Consider the following 20,501-nt stretch of genomic DNA (forward strand, 5'->3'; position numbering starts at 1 on the left):
ACATATCAATTATAACTTCTGGGCCAAATACTACATTTTACACCTGGCCCACATATCTATTATTAACATCTGGGCCAAATACTACATTTTACATCTGGCTTACATATCACTTATTAACATCTGGGCCAAATACTACATTTTACATCTGGCCCACATATCTATTATTAACATCTGGGCCAAATACTACATTTTACATCTGGCCCACATATCAATTATAACATCTGGGCCAAATACTACATTTTACACCTGGCCCACATATCTATTATTAACATCTGGGCCAAATACTACATTTTACATCTGGCCCACATATCAATTATAACATCTGGGCCAAATACTACATTTTACACCTGGCCCACATATCTATTATTAACATCTGGGCCAAATACTACATTTTACATCTGGCTTACATATCACTTACTAACATCTGGGCCAAATACTACATTTTACATCTGGCCCGTGTATTGTGTGCCGCCTTAAAGAACAACCTCTGCAACAACCCGTGCAACCTCTGCCAAACCAAGCCCATGTTTGGCCCACATGCTGTATGCCAGTGCCGGATGAATGTCTGCTGTGCCAGATTTATGCCAAATCTGGGCCAGAATTCTTTGCTACCTGTGAGAGTTATAACAACAAAAATTAAATAGCCTAGGATTTCTCTGTAAAACATATTTAGATCAATGAAAAAAGAGTTTGAAGTTTTTGTTTTGTGAATGTGGTTCTTTCCTAATAACAATGGCTTAATAGCTTGTTCATTTCCAATAATCCAGAGTTGCAATCCATAAATAAATCAATTATCACTTATATTGGGAAATGTATCGTACACTTCAAAACGTAATAAGAAAAATTGGGACCAAACAGGTTCAGTGTAATTGCAGTTGAAAAATAAAACTTCGGAACTTTGTCCCACTTCTCTCAGAATCAATTTGTATAAGTGAACCAAGAGAGTCGACTCAAATGAATGATTCTTCTGCGAGTCGGACATCAGGAATTTGGATAAACTTTACAACATGGCGGCGGAGCACATCGGCGAGTTGGCAAGCATGGAAAACTCGAATCGAGGCGCTCGACCCGGTTTCTGCAGCGAGAAATACTCCCTGCTGGTGATCGTTGGACAACCCGGCCCGGCGGGATTCGTGGATTTACTGGTGTCGGAGATTGAGAGAGGTAAAGTTGTTGTTTTGCTGTCGGATGACGAGTGAATGAGAGCCAGCGCGCGCTCCCTCGCCCATCACTCCCCGCGTGCACGTCACCAACAGAAAAATCGATGAAAACAGTAACAAACTGTTCACATTAATATAACTGTGGCGTCAGTGCGTGGTGACGTCACTCATGCTAATCTCGTGTTACTGTGAAATAAAAATAGATATAATAATATGATTTTATTTACAAGTATAATGAGGAAGAGCTGTGTTTTAGTCATAAAACTTCTGCTGCTACTCTTCAGACGTGTTTATGAGTCTAAAATGTACTTATGAATTAGTGACAGCATGTTTTCTGTCCTATTATGAAAGCCTGAGTGATATTTCTGAGTGAGTGTTTTGCATAATTATCACTGACAGTCTCCTGAAAGCTGTCCCATGTTATGAATGTAACCATATATCATCTCCAGAGAGTGTCTTTTGTTCATGTGACCTTGACCGCCTTTCATTTTTTGTCAGCTGAGTGGGAACTAAAATGAGATGAATGCCCACTGAGGGCTCATGTACAGATGCGTTTACTGTTGGTGTGTGGCTCTCGGGTTTCGACAGTGTCATAAAACCTCTATAAGAGCTCAAAAGAGGAAGTTTTTCGAAGTTTTTGTTTTGCAAAAGATGGCCAACGAGACAACAGCTCTCTGTGACGTTTTTAAAGGATAGTTCACCCAAAACTGAAAACTCTGTCATCATTTACTTGTTAAAACCCGTTTCTTTCTTGTGTTGAACGCAAAAGAGGATATTTCGAAAGATGTTGAAAACCCCTAACCGATTGACTTCCATAGAGTTTGTTTTTGTCCTTCTATGGAAGTCAATTGCTGCGTCCCAATTGTCATACTTATACTACATTCAAAAATTAAAATAGTACCTACTATTGAGTGTGGAACAGAAGAGTCTGCAAGCTTTGGCACACACTGCTTCCTCATTAACGGACTGTTATGTTGCTTAATCCAAACACGTCTTTATATAAGTTCACATTGTTGTTGCTGAAGAAATGTAGCACGGAAAATGTAATTTAAATATTTTCCTGTTCGCTAGATATTAAGGCTGCACAATACATCATTTGAGTATCGATATCGTAGTGTGTGCATCCACAATAGTCACATCGCAAGATATGCAATGTTGAGTTTGGATTATAGTTGACCAGAATCCACAGGTCAAAACATGAGAGATTTGTGAGGTCACTGCAAAATCTAAGCATTATAGAGTAAAAATGTAACATTTTCATGCATTTTAAGGCCTGTGTGAACATTTTAAGAGTTTAAAGGGCACCTATTTTACTCCTTTTTCAAGATTTTATATAAATCCCATGTGTCTCCAGAATGTGTCTGTAAAGTTTCCGCTCAAAATACCCATCAGATTATTTATTATTTATTAAAGTTCATTCATTCGTTTTCCTTGAGCTTAGTCCCTTATTTATCAGGTGTTGCCACAGCAGAATGAACCGCCAACTGTTTCAGCATATGTTTTACGCAGCGGATGCCCTTCCAGCTGCAACCCAGCATTAGAAAACACCAGTACACTCTCACATTCACACACACACCTATACACTACGGCCAGTTTTGTTTACCCAAATCTCACACCCAAATCCTTATTAATTTTTCAGTGTTTTTGTGAGATTTTAAGTAAATACTGAGCAAATTAAAATTTTTGTGTAAACTATCCCTTTAAGTCTACCATTCATGTTGATTCAGTGCCTTGACTCTCTTTGCCAACACATATAGTCTCACATAGTTGTAAATCTTTATTGATTTCTAAGTGTTTTTGTAAGATTCTCGGCCACCTGGATGGCAAAGACCGACAAAAGCAGACAGCCGGCTCTGCAGCACATAAATAATGCAGCTCATTTACTTCAGCATGGCTAACTGCTGGAAATCTGTCCTGGCTTACAGTCCTCAAATCTCAGAAAGATAAAGCGAATTCATTCGGCCACTGAAATGCGTCACCGACTCGCTTTCTCTGTTGAAAGAAGCAAAGCAGCCCTTTTGTCGATAGACGGCACGGTTATATATAGCTGATAATCTGTTTGCAGACCTTCCTTCCTCATTGTGCCGGTTCAGAGTTCATCTTTAACACGTCTGAGATGCATCTGCTCTGCTGACAGACAGACAGAGTGAACCAGACTATGCAGTTTTGCTGGTCTTTCTCCCTTTTTAGGGGGGGTTTGAATTCTTAAAGGGATAGTTCACTCAAAAGTGAAAATGGACTCTTGTAAACTGGCTCATTAGTTTTTTTCCTTTTTCAGAGGAGATGTTTGTTTTTAATTCATACGTTTTATTTTATTTTGAGGGGATAGTTGGAAAATAACAAAACTAAGACAGTCTGTAATAAGCTTGTGCTTCATCCCAATCCATTTTCGACCATGTTGAAATGTATTTTTTTGTTAATGATATTTTATGTATGATATTTTTGTTAGAAAATAAATAAATCAAATCAAAATACTACTATTTATGGCAGGGGTCACCAATCTCGTTCCTGGAGGGCCAGTGTCCCTGCAGGGTTTAGCTTCAACTTGCCTTAACGCACCTGCCTGGGTGTTTCAAGTATACCTAGTAAGACCTTGATTAGCTTGTTCAGGTGTGTTTGATTAGGGTTGGAGGTAGATCTGCAGGACACCGGACCTGATGTATGGTCTTGTTAAATACCAATAATTAAAATGTACTCGCTATTTACTATAAACTATTCACTATAAGCAATGAGCCGTTCACTATATTCATTTATTTATTTATGAAGTTCAATTCAATTCACCTTTATTTGTATAGCACTTTTACAATGTAAATTGTGTCAAAGCAGCTTCACAAAGAAGATTATAGTAAATTGAAACAGTGTAGTTCAGTTTTCAGAGTTTAAGTTCAGTTCAGTTTAGCTCAGTTCAGTGTGGTTTAAAAATCACTACTGAGAGTCCAAACACTGAAGAGCAAATCCATCGATGCGCAGCTCTACAGATCCCAAACCATGCAAGCCAGTAGCGACAGCGTCGAGGAAAAAACTTCACCAATTGGCCAAAGTGAAGAATTAGAAAACCTTGAGAGAAACCAGGCTCAGTTGGGCATGACCATTTCTCCACTGGCCAAATGTCTTGTGCAGAGCTGCAGTCTAGGCGCTGGAGAAGCTAGATGCCAGCGAGACTCGTCTGTCCCTGGAGCATCACAGGAATCAGTCTTATGCTCTCCACTCCTCCATGACCACCACAGCAGCTGCTCAGGATACGGCCTGGTCTAGGATTATGGAAACCTTGGGATCATCTCGAGGCTGGTCTTGGATCGAATCAGTGGCACTGCAAAGTCTCTGAGGACCACGGGATGAGTATCGCCAAGTGAAAATAGAGAATAATTAGCGTAGCTGCTCTTCATGGTGTATATCAACGGGATGAAAAACCTGTGTGAAGCACATTCATATATCATACCGCTAAGTGATGCATTGATTGTATGCTTTACTAAAAAGATAGGTCTTTAATCTAGTTTTGAACTGCGAGAGTGTGTCTGAGCCTCAGACATTATCAGGAAGTATTATAGAAGTATTATTTATTTTTTGTTCTTCCTATTTGGAGTCCGTGTATGTGTGGGTTTTAAAAAATTATTTTGTTTTTAAAAAAGGTCATGTTTTGGTTTTGGGGGTCTTCAAAAACAGGCTGATATGCGTGCAAGTTCAAAAAACACTTCCAATGTTTATTCCAATGCGTTTATTTTTACCTGATTATCCCAGCGACTCCCATTTGATTTGTTCAGCAATTCATCCGTCTATCCATCCATCCATCCATCCATCCATCCATCCATCCATCCATCCATCCATCCATCCATCCATCCATCCATCCATCCATCCATCCATCCATCCATCCATCCATCCATCCACCTACCTACCTATCTACCTACCTACACACCTATCGATCCACGTTCATTATTATCCATCCATCCATCCATCCATCCATCCATCCAGAGTTTCTTTCATGTGTTGAACACTAAAGATGTTTTGAAGAATGCTGTAAACCTCTAATGATTGACTTCAATAGGAAAAACAAACACGATAGAGGTCAATGGATCAAAATGTTCAGCTTTCTTTAAAATAGCTTCTTTTGTGTTCAGCAGATGAAAGAAACTCAAACAGGTTTTGAACAAGTGAAGGGAGAGTGAATGAATGATGACAGGTTTATTTTTTCTGGGTGAACGAACTGTCCCTTTAACAACAGTCTGAGAGAGAGTTTTCTTTTATCGTCTGTGTTCCTTTGATTTGCAGCCTCTTTATCTGTGACTTTACGCAAGGGCCGTGTGACTGACACACACACAAACACACACACACACATCCTCTTTGTGTCTGTTGCCTGTGTTTCCTTCTCTTCCTGGTCAGATGGAGCCGCTTCCACCTCTGTGATCTGTTTTAAATGCTGTCAGCACTTTTACACAGGAACTGAATTTCAGTCATTTACACTTGTGATGCTCCTTCTTGATCAGTCGTGGAGTGTATTTCCTCAGTTTGGGTTATGTTGAGGCTTAAAAGTGCTGTATGTACTTGTTTGACTCTTCCAAAGCAAAACAATACCATAATACGTTAATAAAGTCAGTTATTCTCCTTTGAGTAGAGTGTGCGTTTCATGTCGGAATATGTCTTTGTTTCTCTATAACCAGCCCACTGCCAGTTTACGCAATTATATTTTAGCACTCTGGGTTGCCAGTTAGTAGAAAACAAAGTATTTCATTTCAGTCTTGAAAGCTGCTTCTATGTATGCAGCCACAGCTGAACATGTGGCCTCTAGAGGAAAAGATGCGCAGGTTCAGAGCTATAAAAATCCACATGAGGTGTTTTTAAATAGCAAACAATATAAACATAGCAAACGTAAACATTAGCAGAGTAGCTTACAATGTACGGTCAGATCGTCAGGCATGTTTGTGATATATTCGTTGTCAATCTGGCAACTTGACTATGTGTTGAGTCTCATCGGAGTAGGGGCTGGGTAAAAAAAAACAAAACCTCTCCAATGTTTTGAATTTGGGCTGCAATACCTAGTTCAACCACTAGCTGTGAAGGCATCTTCAATGTATGCAGCTGCAGCTGAAAATATGACCCCTAGAGGACAGTAGCAGCCTTGGATAAACATTAGCGTAGCAGCGTACAGTGTACGGCTTGATTGTCAGGTGTCCTTGTGATATGTTTGTCATCAATCTGGCAACTTGGGAGTGTCGAGTCGTCATTGGAGTAGGGGCCTGAGTAGGGGACTGCAATACCTAGTTCAACCACTAGTCAGTCCTATATACTGCACCTTTAACGCCCGATTCACACAGGGCTTCAGCATCAGCACTTCCCATTCACTTTATATGGGTGACATCAAGCATTGCCGGACTGAATTTTGGATCCGGCAGCACTGCTTAAGCTGTAATGCTCACTGAAGAAGTTTGGAACTTCTCATTATAATAATAATAATAATAATAATAATAATAATAATAATAATAATAATAATAATAATAATTCCTTACATTTATATAGCGCTTTTCTGGGCACTCAAATCGCTTTACACATAGAGGGGAATCTCCTCATCCACCACCAGTGTGCAGCATCCACCTGGATGACACGACGGCAGCCATTTTGCGTCAGACCGCACACCAGCTGATTGGTGGAGAGGAGACAGAGTGATGAAGCCAATTATGATATGGGGAGGGTTAGGAGGCCATGATGGACAGAGGCCAGTGGGCAGATTTGGCCAGGATGCCGGGGTTAAAGTAGCTCCTCCCATTTAAAAAAAAAATCAGCCAATAGCGTTTTGTTTTTATCACAGTTCTGCCAGAGAGAGTCCTTGAGCTCAAATGCATCAAATGAAAAGCCAGTGAGAAGAACGGGGCGGGGCATGTCAGACACAAGAAAGCATTTGATTGGTCAGAAGATTTGATGAGCCACTGAAGTATGAGGCGACGTCAAACAAAATCTTTGCTTTATTTAGGCGGAAATGACAAACAGACTTTGGATGTTTGAATTTTGTCTGTTTTGGAGGACGCTAGCTTATAGATATCCTTAAGACTAACATGCAGATACTAACATCTAAAAAAAAGTCATTTTAATTCCTCTGGGACTTTAAGGTATGCATGATTTTATTGTATAATATTCTGTAAGACACGTGATGCATGGTTATATAGAAAACTTTCTTCACAGTTTTATTATGAAGGTCCAGCAGTGATGAGAATGTGATTTAAACTCTAAAATTGGTGAACTAGAGCTGTTATTTTGAGGAGAAACATGAAGTTATTGCTGTGAAAGGGTTTTTCTTTTTTAACAAGGCAGCGGTAAAACAAGGTCGTCTTATTTTGGCTCAGTAAAAAAAGGCCTTCTCAGTTTCTGTCTATTTTGGAGTTATTTAAGTCTGAGAGACAAAAAAAGTTTGACTTCAGCTTCTTATATGGTTATGAAATGCATATCTTAAAAGAAAGCCACGTGGACTCTTACTTTTTATCACACAGACTCTTACATATGTGGTTTACACGCTCATTTATTTGGAGAAACCTCCAGGCGGATTATAAATGCTGCTGTTTGTTAGTGAAAGAGCTGAATGTCAGTATCTTCTTCTTCTTCTTCTGTGGTCAGTGAATGTGCTGCATGAATAATTGACCTTTGCTTGTTGACTGCAGTCTGGTTTATTTGTGTGTAGGTTTGCGCTCATGGGATGTGGACTCGAGCGCCTGCAACATTGATGAACAGCTCAAACTCTTCATTTCAAGACACTCCGCTTTCTTCTCTGAAGACCTCAAAGGTAAGAAACAGAAAGTGGCTGACTTATTATTAAGTGTCTGACTGAATTATGAGCCCTCCTGAATTATAACCCCCCCCCCCCATTTAATCTTTCCCCAATTTCTGTGTAACGGAGAGAAGATTTTTTTCAGCACATTTCTAAACATAATAGTTTTAATAACTCATTTCTAATAACTGATTTATTTTGTCTTTGTCATGATGACAGTAAATAATATTAGACAAGATATTCTTCAAGACACTTCTACACAGCTTAAAGTGACATTTAAAGGCTTCACTAGGTTAATTAGGCAGGTTAGGGTAATTAATTGTAAAATAAATATAGCTTAAAGGGGCTAATAATATTGACCTTAAAATGACTTTAAAACAATTAAAAACTGCTTTTATTCTAGTCGTAATAAAACAAATAAGACTTTCTCTAGAAGAAAAAATATTATAGGTAATACTGTGAAAATTTCTATGCTCTGTTAAACGTAATTTGGGAAATATTTAAAAAAGAAAAAAAATTTCACAGGAGGGCGAATAATTTTGACGCCAACTATATATATATATATATATATATATATTTATATATATATATATATATATATATATATATATTGAATTAATTGCGTTTATTTTCACAAGTGAACACAATCTCTTATGAAGCGTTCACAGCGGACGCGAATAGACATCATGCGGTACGAATGACACTGTGCGAATTGAACGTTTTGGGGGTTTGATGCTCATGATTCATGCGAATAATTTTTGTGCCTATTAAAAGCTGATTTGTACTTAGTGTCAAGCTCTCACGTATGGTCCGGTGCAACCTTCGCACTATCGCATAGCCCTCTCGACAAATGTAATTACACGACGCATAGCGCAAGCTCTGTGATTGGTCAGTTTGGTAGCTGTTATGAATGTGGGCGGTGCTGAGAGCCACAAGCCTGATGGAGCGAGTGTTTACAAGGGTTGAGTCCGTGAAGGAGCTCCAGATGGAAACTTTTGTTTCACTCATAAGAAATGTGTGTTTGATCCATTTCTTTAGTTAAATTGTGCTCCTGACACTGTGCTTTTTATTAAAATCCATGAACAAAAGTTTAACCAGGCAGTTACGATGCAAGTTAAAGACTTAATAAAGACAGACTTTTAAATAGGGCTGTCAAAATTAATTGATTTTTTAATGAACTGCTATATAGACGCAGACATTTCAGTAATAGATCAAGACCGGTCATTATGTACTGACATTGTTTATCTCATATTCGATATGTCGCGGCAGACTATGTGGAGGGAAGCGAGGGTGAGCAATTAATATGCTCCAGCTACTTTAAAAGAAACAGAAAACTAAAGGGGATGCTGATCTTTCTTGGTAACTCTACTCACTAGACCTTATTGGTTTGGAATATTCCACAACTAAAATAATTCACGACAGCAAGAAAACTGGTTAAATATGAGAGGGAGAGGGCGTATCTGACATGTTTCAATCCTGATTTTAGACCTGTTGTTACTGTTTTTATTCTAATTTAATTTCTGTTGGGTGGATCTCTGGCTTTTAGTTGTGTTTATAGTTAATAATATAAAATATTAAATTAATAAAGAACAAATAAGAAAGGAGATGGATTTATGAAGTAGATATTATTCTGTTTTGAAACGATCTATCATGAATCAGCAAAAATGGGAAAAGCCACATGATTGCGCCCAAACTGTGGAAAAGTCCCTGCCGGTCAGACCGAAGCAAACAGTAGAAAAAAACAACAGCTGACTCAACAGCTGAAACTACCCAGATATAAACCATCTTCACAATTTGCTGCCTGTGGAGATGCTGTCTTCTGTATTGTTGGGCCTGAGAGATTTATCTCAAAGACACAAACTGTGTGGATGAGTTTGAGCTAAGGTTTAGGAGTATGAAAGTATATATTATTACCGTAAAATTGTCAACCATAATATATATATTGATATTTTTTGTTCCATGTGTACTGCAACATAGGTCTGTGCAATTAATTAGATTTTTGGCTTCCAGCAATTCAGAAAAACTACACATTCGTTCCACTGCAAAGCTCAGTTTCACATGAAAATTAATAAAAAGCCTGTTCTGTAACGTGACTTTAATTGTTTTAGATAATCTTGATTATAATTATGACCATAATAATCATGATTATGACTTCTCCCATAATCGAACAGTCCTACTGCAACAATTAAACAAGTGGGTGTGGCTAACTCACATGCAGTGTGCTGATTGGAGCATTTGTCGTTAGAACAGGTCAGCAATCTGAGGTGAACTTCTTCCTGTGATTTCGATTAACTGTTTTGCATTACCAACTTATAACTGCGAATGTGAGTACAGAATAACGCCGTGTACAATGTCCCTCAAAAAGTTAAACAGCTATTTATGTAGCGCTACATTTATGCTGACTAACAGCCTCCCCCAGGTCCTAATGTCTGCCCAGTAACACCACTGGTTCACATTTGACTAGAAAAATTAAAGTAACGTACACAAATAACAGTTATGTCATAACATTCTTAGTCTTGTTTGATATATTGGTCAGAATATATGAAAAAGGGTCGATTTATTGACTGTGACACCAATTATACATGGTTTAATTCAGTGTTTGCTCTGTTGATCTCTTTTGTTTAGTTGTTCAAAAGTGTATGCATAGAAACGAACGCTTTATAATGGGTTAATAATACAGATGGGTTATACATTTCACAAGGAATTATGCAGAAATGGAAAGCAACACACAGTGAATTTAACGTGAAATTAGATTTGCTTGCGTGAAATAGTATTTCCTTGTGAAACATTGTCTAATAATGTAACTCTGCTTCTGGAGTTTGAAGTCTTGGTGGAAGTTACAGCACATCATGCTTTAGATATTCTGAATGATTTATTGCAAATCTTGCTGAATGTTTTTAATGTTTAATTGAGGAAATGTTTGGTAAAAGGATCATTTACAAACAATCTATATTATAAAAAAACATATAAGTGATTTCTTTTCAAAACTAGTATTAAGGCCAAGTAACTGTGATTAAATGACCTAAAACTCAAACGTAATCCCTTACTTTTTCAGAGGAATTTCCTTTACAATCACTGGAGCTATTATGCAAAAATCACTTTAATAAGGGGTTTAAACAAAGTAGTTTGGCATCAGTCTGTGAATACTGTGAAACTTCTAATGCTAAACATTTATTAAATGTATTTTTTATAATCACACTTGACAAAAACATTGCAGAAACGCATTAATCTCTCCCTTGTTAGCATAAACAGGCTTGAGTGAGAAGCAGCCATCTGCCATTAGTTTCGAATGTTCCTCTGTGCTGACATACAGGCATCTGTAGCTCCGCCCTCTTTTGAAAAGAGCTCAATTTCATTTGAATTTAAAGCGACAGTCATCAACATGTCACATTCAGGATTAAAGCCTAAAAGGGGCAGTTTCAGAGAGCTATAAAACACTTTTTTATGCTGTATTTTGAGCTGAAACTTCACATACTCACTCTGGAGACAGCAGAGACTTTTACATATTGTAAGAAAGGTCACCTTTTGGGCTGCTCACATTAACCGTTAACCGAAAGGATTTATTTTAACTGATTAAAGGTATCAGTTAAAGTCAGTGGGGTCTCTTTTATTTAGTATTTTTTAAGTTTTGCTGCATAAATGTGCAGTGCGTATTTGCTAACTCGCTGGGCGGTAACACGTGCAACTACAGACGTATTTTAAAGAAGCAAAATGAAGGGAGCGAAAAGAAAGACATTGCTGGTCACAGTTTGACGCAGACCAGTTGATGCCAAACCAGTGTTGAGGTTGATTGCCTCTCTCCTGGATCTGCCTCATAAACACCTCTGTGCTTTGCACAAGTGGAGAAAGAAGCCGCAAAGCAAAACTTTCTGAAATGTCCACTGCTTTGCAAACAAGTCGTAGTGTTGGGTTTTTTTTCTCCATTAGCGCGCATTCTGCAGCGCAACAGATATAGTTTTGATTTAGTGTACAACCAACAAACCAACCTTTCCATTTGGAAAATTGCAGTTATTAATAATAGTTCTTATAAAAGATCAATTTTAAAATAGTCTACATGGCCTAATCTACGAATCAAACAAATCCAATGATTTAGGCTACTTGATTTTTGCACAGTGATAACTCGCACCAAACTGAGGCTTTCGTTTTATAGCTGTGTAAACTATAACACACATATGCAAATCAATGCAAAACTATATGTAAAAAACAAAACTATCTTATGGTAGCCTATACTTTTAAAAAAAGTCAACATATGCGGTTTCCTGTTTGTCTTCCATCACGCACGCATGAACCGTAAATGAGACAGAGGAAATGAAAGGTAAAGGTGAAACCTCTCAGGTAAAATCAGATGCTCAAGACATAATCTTTAAAATAATGACTTTTATTAAAAGTGTTGACAGAGGTTTGTGATATAAGAATTTCTCTGGAGAAATTCATTTGAGGTAGCCTGCTGTTTTTATTTTACGGAAGAAAACAAACATGATTGGAAAAATGCTGGTTCTTAAAAAGGAGTCAGTCAGTGTTTTTGTTTTGTAATCTACTCTACCTGACAAAAGTCTCGTCGTCTATCCCAGTTGTAAACGCAATCATCTGTTGAGCTGCATCCCAATCATCACAAATACTACTGAAGACCTATTGGAAGATTCTTATAGAAATCAGTCAAGTTTGGTGAAGGAAAAATCATGGTTTGGGGTTACATTCAGTATGGGGGCATGCGAGAGATCTGCAGAGTGGATTGCAACTCCAACAGCCTGAGGTATCAAGACATTTGTACTGCCAGTTACATTACAAACCACAGGAGAGGGCAAATTCTCCAGCAGGATAGAGCTCCTTCTCATACTTCAGCCTCCACATCAAAGTTCCTGAAAGCAAAGAAGGTCAAGGTGCTCCAGGATTGGCCAGCCCAGTCACCAGACATGAACATTATTGAGCATGTCTGGGGTAAAATGGAGGAGGAGGCACTGAAGATGAATCCAAAAGATCTTGATGAACTCTGGGAGTCCTGCAAGAACGCTTTCTTTGCCATTCCAGATGACTTTATTAATCAGTGATTTGAGTCATTGCAGAGATGTATGGATGCAGTCCTCCAAGCTCATGATGGAGTCAGACACAATATTCATTCTGTTTCCACTGCAGCATGACCACATATTCTATACTGGACATTATTTCTGTTCAGTGACAAGACTTTTGTCTAAGCAAAGTCAGATCTTAATGAAATCATTAAAGATCAAGGCATGATCATATTTTATTGTGGTAAAATAAGCGTAATCTAGAGGCCTTTGCCTTTCATATAAGCCACTTCTCACTTCTAAGCCACTTCAGAAGTCAAGTTATTATCTGCTGTTCCTAAAACTTAGATAGGCGACAAGACTTGATGCAGTGGTTAATGTGTCAGACACAAAACAGAAAAATCAGTTCACATTTTTATTAAATAATAATTCAATATTAATCTGATTGGTTGACGGTTAATATTCGGTTAACGAACATCGGTTGTTGGTTGGTAAAATTAACCACCTAAAATTAAGCATCTCTAGTCACCTTTAATAATTATTTTGTAGCTCATCACACCCAACTCTGAGATATGAGTTCACTAATGTAAAGTCAGACTCTTCAGAGAAGATTTGTTTTCTAGATGCAGCAATGCATGAAAACTGAAGTGAACTTGAACTTTCCCTGCGGCTCAGACTGTTCTCTTCATGATCGTCACATCACAGACGAGTCTCTCGGTGAACAACACAGCCTTTCACTGCGGCTCCAAAGCACACAAACACATTTCTGCAGGATTCATACTTGTTTTGGGTGTTTTTAGATCTCAGGAGCTCCGGCTGTCAGTGTTTTGGTTCGTCTTGAACAATGAATCCACTGTTTGAGCGATAGAGAAAGGCAAGGTTGAGGAGGATTGGGAGAAAACCATCACAACTCCTGTCTGTCTAGTGAACTGAATTATAATTTTAATCTTTATCTGTTTGTCAATGGTTATTAAAGCGTAAGATGAAATGATTGTGATGCATTGAGTTGCTTTGTTTCACATGACTCTCACAAGTTATAAAGGAATGATCTAATATGTGACGTATAAAGGGGCTCGCAAGAGTGTCAATTTAGTAACGTCATTTTTACATAATGTTAAATACTGAATTACACACTTTAATGTTTCTTTAATTCAATTAAAATCATGTAAATTCAAGTGATGTAGGGTTAATAATACTTACGTTTTAACATCGATATCGCAATATGTGTATCCGCAATAATCAAATTGCAGGATTAGATTAGATTTAGATTAAGATTTATTAAAAGATATTATTAAATATCAATATTTTTATTTTTTCATACAGTAATGGCTTTATTTTACATTTTAATTATTCCATTTCTGTACTTGAATACATTTTGGTTGGGCGGCACGGTGGCTCAGTGGTTAGCGCTGAGCCAGACCAGACAACGTTTTTCCAATCTTCTGTTGTCCAGTTTTGGTGAGCCTGTGTGAATTGTAGCCTCAGTTTCCTGTTCTTAGCTGACAGGAGAGACACCCGGTGTGGTCTTCTGCTGCTGTAGCCCATCTGCCTCAAGGTTGGACGTGTTGTGCGTTCAGAGATGCTCTTCTGCAGACCTCGGTTGTAACGAGTGGTTATTTGAGTTACTGTTGCCTTTCTATCAGCTGGAACCAGTCTGGCCATTCTACTCTAACATCACCAAGTCATTTGCGCCCACAGAACTGCCGCTTACTTGATATTTTCTCTTTTTCACACCATTCTCTGTAAACCCTAGAGATGGTTGTGCGTGGAAATCCCAGTAGATCAGCAGTTTCTGAAATACTCAGACCAGCCCGCCTGGCACCAACAACCATGCCACATTCAAAGTCACTTAAATCCTCTTTCTTCCCCATTCTGATGCTCGGTTTGAACTGCAGCAGATCGTCTTGACCATGTCTACATGCCTAAATGCATTGAGTTGCTGCCATGTGATTGGCTGATTAGAAATTTGCGTTAACAAGCAGTTGTAGTGGTGTACCTAATAAAGTGGCCGGTGAGTGTATATTAGTGTAGACATAGCCTAACCCTGCATTTGAGGATTTAACTTTTGTAGGCTATTGGCTAAACAAACAGAAAGAGCATAAAAATGTTAATAACAATATTAAAAAAATTGAATGAGAATGTGGCGTGAGTTTTAATTCGAATTATTATTATTATTTTTTTTTTTTTTTTTTTTTCACCAAAAATTTAATCATTAAAATCGGGGACTGCTCATCTTTGTTGGAGGAACTGTGGGGTAGAAGAGACACATCATGCACATATATTCTGGCAGTGCTCAAGAATTAACAGTGTTTGGGAAATGCTGCACTCCGCCATCAATGATATTTTTGATCTTCATATTCCTAGATCTTTTGAAGTACTTCATCTGGGAGATACTCCTATTAAACTTAAAAAGGAAGATAGATATCTATTTAAGATGTTTTTGGCAACAAGTAAAAAAATCTATAACCCGGAAATGGTGTAAAGAAAACCCACCAACTAAAGATGAATGGTTCAAAATCATAGCAGAAGTTGAGGAAATGGAAAAACTGACACATGCACTTCGATTACAGTTAGAGATCTTTGAAAAGAAATAGAGTAAATGGCTGGATTTCTCTACAACGACAGTATAATTATTTATAATTGAACACTTACATAATTCTAGAGGTTAAGCATCATTATGAAAATATGTTTGGCAACCTTTTATTATATTTTTTTTTATACTTATTTTATTTATTTGTTCATTTATTTTGATGAAGTTAATTTAATATTCTTATATAGGTATGTATATGGATATACATGTGTGGAATGGATGTATTTGCCTATATATGTATGTATGTATGTATGTATGTATGTATATTTATGTATATATGTATTATTATTTTTTAGTTCTTTGTTTTGTTCCCACTGGTTAAATATTCCAAAAAAATCAATAAAAAAATGAATGAATAAATATAAAGCTTACTGATTGGTTTAAAATAAGGATTAAATAAATGGTTAAAAATAAAGAAATGAATAAAAAGCAAAACATGCATTAAGGCATTTATTTTAGTCATTATGCATAAAATTGACTAAAATATCTGACAAATTAAGAAATATAAAACATAAGATGAAGAATAATGAAATAAATAGATACAAATAAATGTATTTGAAATAAAAATAAACAAAAAAAAATTACAAAAATATCTGACAAATGATAAAAATATGAAACATGAGATTAAGAATCAAATGAGTATTAAATAAAGGCTGTAAAAGGAGATTGTGTACGGTTAAAAACGTCGAGATCTTTGTTTCATACCTCCCCCTTACAGCTAATCTTCTACAAAAGGCCAAAATTATTTCGACTGTGGTGATTTTTAGTTGAGTGACCGCAGGACTCCTCATTGTTTGTGATTACACACACGCTCAGCATCTGTGTTTTATTGTGTGTGTTTCTGCTCCCGCTCGGAGGTGTTTTCAGTCACCGTCATTTCCCGCACACACGCTGAATAATCCTGACTAATCTCTAAGCAGCTGTTCAAGAGCGTCCGGCCGGACACACTGATCTCAGACCACCTCATCTGCTTTACTCCCGTGTTTGTGTGTGTGTGTGTATGGGTGTTCATTGGTGTCCACATAACCGACCGTGTGCTATTGTGAGGTTTATTTACACTCTTTGTTTACACTAGACTACTGTGGTGAGTTTTTTTCTGCAGATTTACAGTTTGACAGATAGTAGTTTGTCCACATTTTGCCATTGAAGAGCTTTTTTAAATTCCATTTGAGACCAGATATTAAAGTGAATTTTTGCCAAATTGTATGGACCCACATTTCTGGGTTCCTCAGCAGGAGAAGTCATCATAGTCGAGCAAACAGAGCGCAGGGAATCAGAGAGTACAGCAAATCAAAGTCAGAGTAAAACAAATAGCTGAAATAATAAAAGGAAAACTCCCCGATAGTGTTATGAAGACTTTCAGAAAAAAGGAAAAGAATAGTGTGAGACTGATTATGGCAGCCAGAAGAGAGAATAACATAAAATTTACTCTCCCACCCTCATACACACTGCATTACAAACACCTCACACAAGCGCTCATTCGTTTTTTTGTAATTTGATGCAAAGATGATATAAAATATACATAAATACATACAAATGTTCAAACGTTTTTAAAATATTTTTAAAAATCAAACATTAAGATGCTGATGACTGAAACACGTCTTGTGAAAAGAGTCTATTAATATGTGACAGCACCAAAACAACCTGACATGCACCGGCCCTTTTTGATGTCCTCGCTCTCGTTACTAGACATGGCCCTCAATGTTGATTGGCTGAAAGTGCGTTTTGGCCTCGGTCTCACACTGTGGTCAAATATCATTTAAATACTGCTTAGCGCTTCTTTAAAGGTCCTGTGAAAGTAAAATAAAAGATTTACTTGTTAGTTTAATCTCTTAGTTTTAAGGATATCTGCAAGCCATGTTGGGGAGGTTCCTTTGGAAATGTAATAGATTATAGATTACAAATGACCCTATCTGTTGGAGTCTGTTGGTGGCCTGAAATTCACAAATCCATAACTTCGTGAGTCATAATATATCATTCTAAATGAAAGGGTCTGTTTTTATTTCCGTAAACTCCCGATAACGACAAAACCATTTGCTTTTATAAAGCTAAGAAAGGCTAAGTTGTATACCTGCAGATGCTTCCTCATGCTTTTAGACGTGGTGCGCCGCAAATCAAAAGCATCAGAATAGCACCGCTTTAATAATAATCACGGTGTGGTTGAGTCGAACAGTGCGTATGTATACATGGACACCAATACTTTAATAGATTTTCATACAATTAAGACAATACTCTGATTATGAGTCTACCAGCGATTTTTGATGACCTTAATCCGACTAAAGTCATAACTGAACTAAACAGAAATGGAATTAAGACATGTGGAGTATGCAGATATTAGAGACATTATTGAAGTAAACACCGCATTCAAACTTTTACCGTCATGTAGGACTTTTCGCCATATTTTCTGACAAGATCCACACACGCGGCTGTCAGTAAAGGACTGGACACACTAGGGTTGGGCCGATAGACTATGCCATGGTCTATTGCCGATGGCCAATAGACAACACGATCCTGTGACGGCATCGCCGATTCTCCGCCCCCGTCGCGAACCCACTCGCGAAAAATACACACTTATGCCCTGTTTACACTAATACGTCTTAGTTTTAAAATGGCATTTTAGAACGAGAATGAAACACATCCACACTGTGTTTTACCTAGCATTTCTGAACAGCCCTCTGTTCGCTGAAAACACAAATCTCGTGACCGCACACACAGCCACACACACACACTTTCATGCGCTGGTCTGAGCTCCAGTGAGCAGTGCACGTCAGACAGTTTATCAAGGATGTACCGCTGGATCGCAACTCACTATAGTTGTTAAACGTGATATTCAGACATCCCTGAATGAAATCCTGGAAGTTCCGGGAATCTCCCGCAAATGCGTAGAGACTCCCGGATGCCCGCAAACGATTGATCATCTCCCGGAAATCACGCGTCTCCCTCCTGGTCCTCAAATAAGTCACGCACCCTTCTCACCCCTCACCACCGGATCCCTCCTCCCTCTTCAAACAAATCGCGCACACTCTGTCAAACACCGCCCACCCAACCACCCCACCACACCACATCCCCCGCTTTTCACATGTCGACGATGCCATCGTCCATCGCGATGTTTCACATTAGACATCGTATGATGGCAAATTGGTTAACATCGCCCAACCCTAGTACACACACACACACACACACACACACATCGCAAAATGCGGAAATTCCATTTGGTGTGCATTATTAAATCCCATAACACTCTCACCACGCCTCAATGTCTTGCGCCCCCCTTATAGGTGCTGCGGGGCACGCCCCACAATTTGCAAACCCCTGATTTGGCAGATGCTTTGTCCTATTAATTAGGCATTCAGCAATTCGACAAGAAGAGACAAGGTACTAGTTTGGGTCCTGATTTTGGGAGCAGAGATTGTGGATAATATTTCAGAGTAGTGTTGTCAAACGTATCGACTTCAGTACCAATTGGTACTGACTTTTAAAAACGTCCATTTCCTGCATACATTTGAGCGCATTCTTTAACAGCGCTGATTGGCCATTGTATTCATGTGCTCAACAGAAATGATCGTGGTTGGCCGTGAAGGTCATCAGTTCATCACACTTCCTTGCTGTTAACCAAGTGCAAACACAGATACAGGGACACTGGAGCGTTTCAAAGTCACGTTGATCAGCTGCTCTACAGCTGATCAATGCTGCGACTGCAGTGGTACAAGCTGAATTTGTTATTAAAATGTCATTAAATATTAATGACGATCTTAAAAATAATTAGTAGTTATTGAGACACTTTAATGTTTGTGATCAGAAAAATGACACATTTATAATAGCCTCATGGCATTCATGTTTATGACAGATCTATGACAAGTTACGCTGTCTTGATGTCAAGTTGTCATGATAAAGACAAAAACAGGTTGTGATGTATTTGTTTTTTGTCAAGCTGACATAACAAACAATGCCATATCTGCATTTAAAATGTCATAACTGAGCAAATGACACCTAATAACTGCTGTCATAAGCATTCATTATAAAGGTTTTATGACAGTCTTATGAACACCCCTTCAAGTAAAGTGCTATAAAATTATATAGCAGCCTCCCTGTCGTTTAACTGCAGTTTCCCATGATCTTCCTGACTCTTTATCAGTATATCTTTATATTTCAGCGTCAGATAAAGCAGATTAAGATTTCACCCTCATCCCGCAGTGTTTCTGAGGCCAATCCCGCATGAGCAGCGCTGGTGTTTCCAGACGCTGCTGTATTTCTGTTATCAGCTGTGTGTGTTTGTAGTGCAGAGCGGAGGAAGAGCTGTAATTATTGAGGCGAGATACCATCAGAAGCAGAGCAGGAATGTTTCACTGCAGTTTTATTACTTCACAACAACAGCACTGCAAAAAGCTGAGGATAGTCTCTTCTTGCTCAATTATGAATTAAATATGAGCAATTCCAGCGTTATGGATGTGACATTTGCAGTAAAAACTATATGTATGTATATGTTAACATTACAGTTACAGGATCAGGAGAATATCAATCTGTGAACATGTTTTAGGTTGTAAATGAGGGAAATAAACATGCGATTTGAGCAGGAAAGTCTGTGAGTTTACAGTCTACAACGTACTTTGTAGAAATTGAGTGAATTAAACATGCACAACAGAAACAATGCTGATCAACAGGAGAAGAGCTGCTCTCTAGAGAACAAACATGATTGAGTTTATTTTATTGAACATTTCTATATTTATAAAGGAAAGCTTGCTTATGGATGTGTCAGATGTGAAATTGGTACTTGTTTGACTTTGCTAAATCAAATATTACTGCTTGAAAACATAGACAGACACAGTTTTGAGTATTTTACACTACTGTCAAACACAAGCCTACACAAAAAACCTAGAAAGGGTTTCTCTATTGTGGTGAAAACGCACAAACGGACATTTGCGTGGAATTGCTAATTACCGATACCGATTGGCACCACCCATTGGACATGTTGGTTTCAATTTAATGTAGCCTGT

General features: G+C 38.1%; 1 protein-coding gene across 1 annotated transcript in view; it reads left to right on the forward strand.

Moving 5' to 3' along the window:
* Positions 1-1,004: 1,004 nt before the first annotated feature.
* Positions 1,005-20,501, forward strand: part of map1sa (microtubule-associated protein 1Sa) — a 36,612-nt gene continuing 17,115 nt past the window's right edge. The window contains exons 1-2 of the mRNA XM_056448100.1: positions 1,005-1,164; positions 7,825-7,926. Of these exons, the coding sequence (XP_056304075.1) occupies positions 1,008-1,164; positions 7,825-7,926 (259 nt within the window). The 5' untranslated portion in view covers positions 1,005-1,007. The remainder of the gene's footprint in view (positions 1,165-7,824; positions 7,927-20,501) is intronic.

The sequence above is a fragment of the Danio aesculapii genome, chromosome 22 (assembly GCF_903798145.1).
Source record: "Danio aesculapii chromosome 22, fDanAes4.1, whole genome shotgun sequence".
Classification (NCBI taxonomy): Eukaryota; Metazoa; Chordata; class Actinopteri; order Cypriniformes; family Danionidae; genus Danio; species Danio aesculapii.